Source organism: Haemorhous mexicanus, chromosome 2 (genome assembly GCF_027477595.1).
Source record: "Haemorhous mexicanus isolate bHaeMex1 chromosome 2, bHaeMex1.pri, whole genome shotgun sequence".
Lineage (NCBI taxonomy): Eukaryota > Metazoa > Chordata > Aves > Passeriformes > Fringillidae > Haemorhous > Haemorhous mexicanus.
In genome coordinates, this window is record NC_082342.1 from 33843280 (window position 1) to 33853562 (window position 10283).

Here is a 10283-nt window from a genome sequence, read left to right on the forward strand (position 1 = left end):
GGGCATATTTCCCTTCTCTCTTTCCCCATTGGCTGAGGTACCAAAGATTTTCCTCTAATGTATAACCCTCCCGTTATAACTAATAAATGATAAAAAGGTTTTTATTTCGTGACCGAGATTCGGTCTCCGACAGCCACAATCAAAGGGGCAGCGTCGAGCCCGGGATCGGCGCTGGGTGAACACAGATCTGAACTCTGCCACTTCGGATCCCCTCTGTTCACCAATGCTGTCTCTGCCAGGCTGGTTTTATACAGTTTTTTCTGCCCGGGGCAGAGTTTCTCCTATTCTTCTTGTCACTTTACATATTCATGTAGTTTCCTTTTCTCTGTGCTGGGCTGGACAAAACCGTTTCTGGGAAGTGATGAACGCTGATTGTGAGTTATGGGAACCTGGTATTGGGATGCACACCCTTGACCATTCTGACTATCTTGATCATAGATACTTATCGAGTATTCATCGCTTGGGTGTCTCTGGACATTCCTGGGAAAGGGCCTGTCTTTTCCTTTGCTAATTAGGTTTTTTCCTCTTCACTGCTGTCTGTGATTTCACAATTTGTGAAGCAGTCTCTTTCCCCTGGCTGCGGCTCGTGGTTATAAATCTTTAAGAATTTTCTGTACAAGCACAGCTTATTTCATGTATGTTTTACACAGGCACGAATTATTCCATAACATATATCACATTCCCTTTTAATTTTTAATTGATATGGAATTTAGGGGTTTTTCTTCCCCACTGTTATTTCATCTTCCAAACTCAAATTTCATTTATCAGCCAACTTAAAGTTTATTTGTAAAAGCAAATATCTTTTTTTCCATTCATCAATCAGTGGAATCTTTCCCATTGTTTCTTTTATCTCCCAGTGGTAGTTTTATCTACCAGCAGACCCACAGCTTCTTTGTAAAGACAAATCCGCTATTCCTCTCATCAGTAAGCAAAGCCGAACAAGACATGAGTTAACCAACAGCTGTTTTAATAAAATATAATAGAAATAGGAGTATAGACAACAAATAAATCTAAGACCCTTTCAGATGCTGGGCACGCTGTGTTCAGGCAGCACTGTTCAAGACCAGAGTGAGAACCCTGCTGGTTTGGTAGGGAGGGTGATGAAGCTCTGCTGACACTTTGTGAGCGAAGTCTTTCATGAGTGCTATTGGTGAGCACTTCATCTTTGACAAAGTCGTGGCAGCATGGAAAGATCTGGCAACTCACAAGGCAGGAGCACCACGCTTTCCACTGAGCTGAGCTTCCTGTGCTCCAGGGAAGGTCTGTACTCCGCACAGAACAGCTGCGACCCTGCGAGGGGCGTCCTACACAGAAGAATAAATCACGTTTTCCTGCCTAGGAAGCCTTATCATCCATTTGAAACTTAGAAGCAGGCTTCAAAGAGATGGTTCAATTATTAACTTTTTTAACTGGAAGCTCATCAGGGCCCCCGCAGCTCAGCTAAGGCGTGAGGAAAGGAGGCGAGGGCACTGCTGGGGGCAGGCATGTTTGGATACGTCATTCGGAGGCACCAGCTGAGGACTGAGGTCCGGCAAAGTTCTCCCGTCTCCTCTTTCATCACCTGTGCCAGCGGAGCCCAGGGCTGTGCCTTGTGCTCGGGGCGCGTCGAGCCCCGTCTGCAGCGACAGCAGGGAGGACAGCACCACCAGCGTCGGCCGGGAAAGGAGAAGCCATGTACAGGAGAAAGACGAGAGGGTAAAAGAAATCAAATCAAAACAATAAAAGCAGTCCAGCTTCAGCTCTGTGTTGCTGCTGCTGCTTCGACCCGGAGGGCGTCCCTGGCTTTGCAGCCCCGGGGAGAGCGGGCTCTGTGTCCCTGCGGGCGAGGGGACGGGCTCGGCCGTGGTGGTGGCATCGGGAAAGGGCGAGGGGCCTTTGTCCCCAGTGTGGCTGCGGCGCACGAGGGGCTGCACTGGGCTCCCAGCCTGCTGGGGAAGCTCCCAGCGGTTTGGAAGCGTTCCCGGGAGCCATAAAGCTTTGAGGAGCGGCGGGCACTGCGAAGAGCCCCGGGAGGATGGGGGTGTTGGGGAAGGGCTGGGGCGGGAACGGGCTGGCCCCGACGCCGGGCTGGCAGACCGGCTGGAAATGCCTCGTCCTTGCTCGGCAGCTTCGAGGTCTTGAGCCAGCTGTTATCACCCGAAATGAAGGGTCTCAGACCATTTTCTGTTCGAGGGAGGGGGAAGTCTTAATGCAAGTAAGAAAAGAAGTGTAAAGAATGCACTTAGTAAAGGAGTGCCTCGGTTGTGCAACGCATTGGCAAGGGACAAAAAACGCGGATTAAAGAAGTTTTGACAAATTTATGCTCATGTGTTTTTAGACATTATTACTGTTATTATCTTGCAGTGAGCAGAGTTTTAAATAGTTTCTAATAAAAAGTGTTAAAGGAAGGAAGGAAAATTATTAAATATCTATGATGGTGTAGTTTATTACACAGTTTTTGTAAGATATTTGTATTAGGAGCTGTTTTATGATTTTTACATTAATCTCATTGCATTCCTGTTCAAGTTACAGATAGTGGGACCATACAATAGGAAATATATAATTACCACATTTTAAAATGTATTTTGTAATCAGTCAATACATCCTCAAGGTTGAATGCACATTTACGTAGCTGCTGCATATTAATAAAAAAGAAGATAAAGGCTAGGAGATAGTTACGTTGGCTGTCATCCCTCTGCCATTTTCTGCCCTAATTCCTCTAAACATTTTGGGGTACAATCCACCTTTCAAATTATTAGTCATACTTTACAGCGCGTTTCTCTGCAGCTCCCAAATTCTGAAAGGATTACAAGTTCACCTCTATGAGATTGACGAACCCGATTTAGAAAGAAAAATAATAACGTTTTCTTCTTTATATCTTTAATTATTTGCTAACTATAAATTTTGTCTCATATTCGTATCAATAGGCTGTTATGTGATGGGGTTTTTTTGAGTTAGGCTCTATGTGTATACATGTACCATGCATAACAATGCTGAACAGGAAGGACACTTGGTGGTAACTAAATAAGAGTCGAGGTGATTGCATGAATTTGGGCAATGTACCTGTAAACTCACAATTTTGCTTTAAGTATTCTCTTATCTGACTTGTGGAGAAAAATGAACGCTGCCTTTCTGGATATTTTCTACAGTCTGTGAGTGTTTTATCACGGTGTTAACATTTCTCATTTGTCCTTCTGGTAGTGTTGTTTAAATTTTTATTAATCTCCTGTTTAAGAATAGCAAGTAACAGCTGTAGCAAATATTAATAAGAAAGCAGACTTTTGGTCATGTTTTATTAAGTTGATTACACCATAAATTCCACCCGGTTCAGCACATCCCTGAGGTGTCTGTATCTTGAAGATTAGTGTATTTCAAGATTGTTCTAAAGAAATAGCTTTATGTCCCTGAACACAGGACACCTGTTGCAGTACCTTGTCCAGAGTGCAGTATTTTATGGTCAAAACGCAGGCAAGAAGGTGCTTAAGACCTGTTTAAGTAAAACTTGGAAGTTTCAACTTCTTTGTGTGTTATAATCAGATAGGAACATCTGCAGGTACCTTTGAACGAATCAAATCTCTGCAATCTGTTGTGACAGTGCTTTCCAAAACCTTGAAAGTATTTTCTGTGAAAATAAGATTAACTGACTTGGCTTGAATACTGGGACTTTAATGAATTTTCTTTGGTGAACTTCAACCAAATATTTTATATATTTATTGTGAACATATGATATAATTATATCATATATATGTTCCCTAAAAATAGAGTTTTACAGAAATTTAAGCTAATAGACATTAACTTCCAAATAATCTAATAAACATAGAAAAAGTGCTTCTCTTTTAACACCTTAAATGAGAAAGCATAAAATTTGAGTCTGTGCTTCAATTTTGTCTCTCTTAGTGTTTTTCTTTTAACAACCTACTAAAGGAATTACGTATAATAAAAGAGTTATTCCTGTACCATAATTAAACATTTGCTGACATTTAGATTTGTTATTACATTTACATAAATTCAATAGAAAGTCTGATAAGTAAATCTGCATGTGTGGTTTCTTTGGTTGATATAAATGGAGTTTGTGTGGAGAAGATGAAGAGAGACACACCCCGTGGTTTATAAACTGGTTCGTGTGCATATGTATTTTAATGTGCAGGAGGCTGGGATGGGGAAGGAGACAGGGTAAGAAGACAAAGCCTTCTCACTGACTCGGATAAATGAGATACTTTTCTACATAGGTGATAAGTCCTGCAAATAGAGAATATGTGACAGTTACTTTTTCTGCAAGATTTCATTTGTCCGTGGCTCAGACTGGGGGGTTTTGCAACTTTTTTCGTTGTGCTTTTTGTTTGTTGGTTTGGTTTGGCTTTTGGTTTGTTTGTGGGTTTTTGTTACTAATGAGTACTAATCTATAAATCAATTTACAGGCTTATTTCTTCTCTCTTCAGAACCTGATCGTTGTCTACTAGATTTACTCTGAATTTTTCTAATGTGGAAAAACATATATCTGAGGTGCATTCTCATATAAATCTCTATTAGGCAATTGTACAAAGGCTACATAGTGCCTCTGGAGACTTCATTATATTTGTGCATTATGATAATTACTGAGTATAAAAAATATGCTCAAGATTACTGTCAGTCTGCATAGGTACTTAACTGACAGTATTTAGAGGTCCTTTCTGAACTCAGAAAATATCCAACCTGGGAGTTGCATCTTTTTATAGAGCACTTCTTTCCTCTTCTCTCATGTAGGATGGTGCTGACTGTGGTAATTCTTGTGAAAGTACAAGCAGCAAGAGAATCCAATAAGGAAGAATATTCAGCTCCATAGTATATCAGTGCATTTATTTTTTTTTTTAATTAGTTTTTACAAAATTCACAACAGCTCCCTACATTGAAAAGAGCTACATAGGAACCTTGTAAAAATGCCTGACACACAAAAAATATAGAGAGCTTTTAGAAATACTCCCACTGATGGGGAAGAGGACAGGCATAGGGAGGGGGAAGGCGGTGAAAGCTCTTCATGCAGCTGTAGAGGAGGGGAGGATTAACAGTTCAGGGTTTGGTTCCCTTAGTTCCTTTACCCTGCCTGCTGCCTGCCTCTCCTTTTTCCTTCTGTTGCTCTCTCGTGCTTTGCCCTTCTCAGTTCTCCTCTGATTTCCTCCACCCGCCCCCTTTTTAATAGAGCACTACTGAAAACAAAGCTGTAACCAGTGATTCATTGAATTTTCTCTTCTGTTGCAGCATGTATATATCTAAGAGGGCGTTGAGAAAACACTTTGACCCCCGCGAGTATCCCAAGGAGACGTACCTGCTGTGCGAGCTGAGGTGGCGCGGGGGTGTCAGGTCTTGGCAGCACTGGGTCAGGAATGACGACGACAATTACCATGCAGAGCAGTACTTCCTAGAGGAAATCTTTGAGCCAAGAAGCTACAATATCTGTGACATGACCTGGTACCTGTCCTATAGCCCCTGCTGGAAGTGCTGCCAGGTGATTGAGGGTTTCCTGGAGGAGCAGCGCAATGTGAACATCGACATACGCGTGGCACGGCTCTACTACGTCAACAATCCAAGAAACTGCATGGCCCTCAGGGAACTCAAAAGCTTCCAGGGAGTGAAGATTACAGCCATGGAAGATGAAGGCAAGGTTTCCCATGCTTTGTGGGACAGGGGAGGGGTGAGCTGGTGAATTTTGTGCATGGGTGAATTGAGTATGGGCTTGCTTCTATGGTGCCTCGTGTCTGCTCAGCTTCTCTGGGGGCACAACCATCACCATGCAGTGAATGGGAGTCACATCCCAAAAAAAGGTGTTTAAGTAGTGCAGGAGAAGAGGGGCAGGACCCTTAGCAACCAGATCTGTATGAAAATTCTCTTTTGTTTAGAGCTACCATCCTTATGTCACTCCTGAGGGAATGGGGGAAATGGTCCTTCTCCCTTGTCCAAAGTGCAGTTGCTGGAATAGGGCTGGCTGAAGAGCTCCTCTGCAGTGAAGGGAGGGAAGAAAATTGCCCAGGGTGAATTTCTTTGGTTCCAGAGAGGGAGCGGACAGCATCCATCAGCTGACCTATCCATGGCCAAGCTGTCTCTTATGGACACAAGGAAGAGCGTAAGCAGTCTTGCTCCCTGAGCTTCTCTGGTATCTGAACAAACTCAGATTAATTATCTTGCTTCTGTTTCTCCAGACTATGATTACTGTTGGGACACCTTTATACAGCCAGATGTCAACTATGATTTCTCGCCCAAGAAGTTTAAATCAGAGATTCAGAGGAATCGTGTCAAGCTCGAAGATATTTTTCAGGTCAGTACACTCTGAGAGACAGAGGGGATCACATGAAATGATCTGCACTCTGGGGCAACTGAGCTGTAAAGAGCAGGAAAGAAGCCCTTGTTCACATCTAGCTCTAGTTGGACTGTAAAGAGTCCAACTAGACTCTTTAGGCTTTTGGCTTTTGAGAAAAGGAATGTACTAAATCATGGGAACTATCCTGTCCCGCTGGGAGAGAAGCACTGTGGATATTTTTCCATCATATTGATGCCATCTTGGTTTTTGCCTTTTTTTCTTTTATATGTTCTCTGTATTCTTCACACATATATTTGGAGCTCTGTAGCCTATTATTGTATTCTAGCTAGTTTTCTCAGTACTTTTCTGTGCCCTTTCCCTAGGCAGGAGGACAAAACAAATTCCAGAGCTCTAAGTCCCAGGGGTACAAGGCCTCCTGTCTTGGTTCTTCCTGGGAGCCAAGGTTGAGAACAAGGTCTTTAAGACACATTTTCATAAACAAATACAGCTAGTAGCAAGGGAGAGCTCCAGAGAAGGAGCTTGACCTGGGGGAGAGTTGCATTACCACTTGTCCTCCTGACTGAGGCTTTTTATCAATTATGCTAATTTCCTAAAACCAGTCAAAACTATATTCACCTCGTGGGGGGGGCTTTTGTTGACATTCTCCATAACTGCCCCTGGAGGCCTCCAAATAAAAATCCACTTTTATATTACCTCCTATACTAAAATTATCTCAGATTTCATTTTCAGTTTGAAAAAGGCAATGATATTATAAAGGAAAAGCTATGCAGTTTTTTTTCCTTTGGGTTCCAGGGTGGGAAATTCCTTGATTTTTACTTGGCACTCCAGTCTCTTCTCAGAAACCCTCCACCAGATTCCTTTTTCACCTGGATCTGAGCATGGGCTTCAGTTTGCCAGATGGTGCTACTCAGCCCCTTTCTCTCAATGTCTGCAGTGGTCTGACACGCCCCAGTTACTGGGCCCCTGCATACTTCATTCAAGTCCCTTCCAGATTCCATTCAGTAACTTCTGTGGCTGGTTGGGAGGGTACAGTTTCTATGAGATGAGAAAAGCTGTTCAAAACAGAATGCCTGCACCCTGGGAAAATTCAGCCTTTGCTTCTGTCTTGTGGCTGACCTCCTGAAAGTCAGGAGAGAGAAAGGTGTGTTCAACAAGAGTGCTGAAAGTTTGTGGCCCTGGAGACAAGGCACTTTGCTTGGGTGAACAGGTCCACATCCTCGGCTGGGAAGGACTGTATTTTAGAAAAAAATCTAGCAAAACTAATATGAGTGCTTTTTGATTTCAATCTATTAGAATCTTCTGACAAACGCTGTTTTTAGTGAATGAGAGTGAAAGAAATCTATGGCTATGTGGCTCATTGGTTATTTGGGAAATCCATTTTGTATGCCATATGTGGAAAAGTAACACCTTGGGCTACTGCAACTAATAGCCTGCTTCTGCTATGTCCATTGCAAATCACAGCAGGTTCAAAGTGCAGTTGGAGGATCTAAATGTCATACTTCCATTTCCATTTCAGGGTCTTCATTTGTAGAAGCAAAGAATAACTCAAGTTGGAAGGGACCCAAAAGATCATCAAGTCCTTCTCCTCGCATGACTACCTAAAACTAAACAACATAACTAAAATCATCATCCATGTTATAAACAGTTATGTAGTAGTTGGTTTTCATTATAATTTGTTTGGTTTAATTACAAAATTCTAATTGTTTTTAGATAATTAGTGTAAGTCTCAGATTGCTTTTAAGTGTGGTAAAATTTGTAATTGCTGGTGGGCAATGTAAAAGGGAAAATAATGCTTTTAAAAGATGTAAGTGGGCTTGCAAAAGGTGTATTTTAGGATATGATTATTGTTGCAAAATGTATATCGAAGATAGCATAAGTGAAGAGCAGAAGACCACAAAGGAACAGCACCAAGCTTAAAATGGCATCAGAAGAACACCCTAGACTGCCAGTGTCTGCAGCAATTGAATTGTGCAAACGCTGCAAAAATCTGAAGCAAGATTGTAGTCAACCAGCCCAAAATAAATCTGCAAAATCTTTTGAGGAAGTAATCCAACTGTAACAGTAGAAAAGACTGCAGACAGAAGAGGTGGGCGTGCCTGGCTGTGGCCATGCACCCAGTGTACACTCTTAAGTTTTGCTTTGTGATTATCCCCTATTATCATTTACTAAAACTCTTAAAGACTTAAGAGGAGTGGGCTTAGTTTCTGACATCAGTGAAGAATCTTTTCCTAATGTCCAGGCTGAACATCCACTAATGCAGCTTCATTCCATTGACACCAGGCCTCTCACTGATCAGTGGTCTCAGGATGACATAAATTTCAGGATTACCCAGTCCCAAGTGGAGAATGCAGCACTTGCTCTTGTCATATTTCATACCATTGGTGACTGCTCAGCTCCTCAGTATCCAGATCTCTCTGCAGGGCCTCTTTACCCTCAAGGGAATCCACAGATCCTCCTGGTTTAGCATCATTGGCAAGATTACTTAATTTTTAGTATCATTGGCAAGATTAGTTAATTACTTGATTTAGTATCATTGGCAAGACTACTTAATTTTGGTCCCTACATTTGATTTCCCCATTCAGATGATTTATAAGAATGTTGAAGATCACTGGCTGTAAAAATGAGCCCCAGGGAGCCCCAGTGGTGGCAGGTCACCACTGGCTGTAAGTTTTTGAGCCATCAGCCATCTGCTCACCCAGAGCCCCGTGGACTTACCTCTCTGTATGCTGGACATTTCATCCTGGAGGTGAAGTGCTGAGGCCTGAACAAGGGGCCTTGAGCCTCACTGACCAAGTGCTAGTAGCAATGTGATATCATTTTTTTGGTAAAACATGTATCCACCTTTCTGTATTTAGAATCTGGACGAGGCCAGGTCTGTTTTGCACTACCTCTATTTTTTCTGTCTTCTTCCTTTCTCCCTCTGCTTAAAAGTTTAACTCCCTGCTGCCACAGGCTGCCCAGAGATTGTTGTTGCCACATGTTTTTCAGAAAGGTTAAATCTGCAGGCTGTTCAGAAAAGTTTAAATTGTTGCTGCTACAGACTGTTGAAACAATCATACAGTTTTAATTGCTGCAGCCTATAAATAAAACTTTCTAATTGATTCCTTGGTGTTGTTTTGCCTTAATTTAGCCCAAGGCTATTCCAAATGTTGGCTACCTCAGAGGAGGTGGTCCAGACATCCCTCTCAGGACCTGGTAATTGTCTCTCAGAATAACCTTCTCCATAACTTTACCAGGCACTGAAGTCAGACTGACAGGGTGTAATTACCAGGGTCTTCCTTCTTGCCATTCTTGAAACATTGGAACAGCACTGTCATGTCCCACTTGGCCTGGAACCTTTCCAGACTCCCAAGACCATTGGAAAACTGCAAGGTCCTGCAATGATACTGGTCAGCTCCTTCAGTGCCTTGGGATGAATCCTGACAGGCCCCATAGATTTGTGCTCATCCATCTGGGATGGTGAACTGGTCCACTCTTGGACCAGTTCAAAGTTGTCTCTGAGTTATCATCCCCTCAGCTGGGGTCTTCTGTGCTGGGGTCCCAGGGCCCATCATCGGGCAAGAGGTGGGCAGGATGCCAAAAGGAGCCTTTCTGGAGACTTGCTGTCCTCTCAGATAGAACAGAAGTGAACTTAAAACCACACAAAATGCCCCATCAGGGCAGAAAGCACCGTGCAGACACTGTATCTAGCAGTGACAGAGGGCTTGTTTTTCACAGAGAGAGAGCAGGCAGTCCTGGCCACCAGCTGTGGTTTGTCATCATCTGTCCCACTACCTCAACACCCACAGTGACTGCATTTGGGAACCCTGCATCTCACCTCTAGTGTCCGTACATGGACCTAGTTTCACCCTGTCCTGCCATCTGCACCCACAGTTTACTGGAGCAGAAAATTCCAGAAGCTTATAGTTAGCCATGGAAATAAGCACTTGTCACTGTTTTAAACTGATCAGCTGATGACAGTAAGTGTCAGTTCTTGCTGCAATAATGTCTCATCATTAATCACTGGAACACT

The 10283-nt window shown here is 42.9% G+C and overlaps 1 protein-coding gene across 5 annotated transcripts; it reads left to right on the forward strand.

The window, feature by feature from the left end:
* Positions 1 to 1525: 1525 nt before the first annotated feature.
* Positions 1526 to 9372, forward strand: LOC132323302 (C->U-editing enzyme APOBEC-1-like). Of its 5 annotated transcripts, none has more exons than XM_059838346.1 (4): positions 1526 to 1695; positions 5215 to 5612; positions 6153 to 6268; positions 7788 to 9372. In XM_059838346.1, the coding sequence occupies exons 1-4, from the start codon at positions 1673 to 1675 to the stop codon at positions 7800 to 7802; spliced, it is 552 nt and encodes a 183-aa protein (XP_059694329.1). In that variant the 5' UTR covers positions 1526 to 1672; the 3' UTR covers positions 7803 to 9372. The 5 variants fall into 5 exon arrangements, with proteins under 5 accessions (XP_059694329.1, XP_059694328.1, XP_059694326.1 ...); XM_059838345.1 differs by lacking the exon at positions 1526 to 1695 and adding an exon at positions 3082 to 3131; XM_059838343.1 differs by lacking the exon at positions 1526 to 1695 and adding an exon at positions 3999 to 4152.
* Positions 9373 to 10283: the final 911 nt, after the last annotated feature.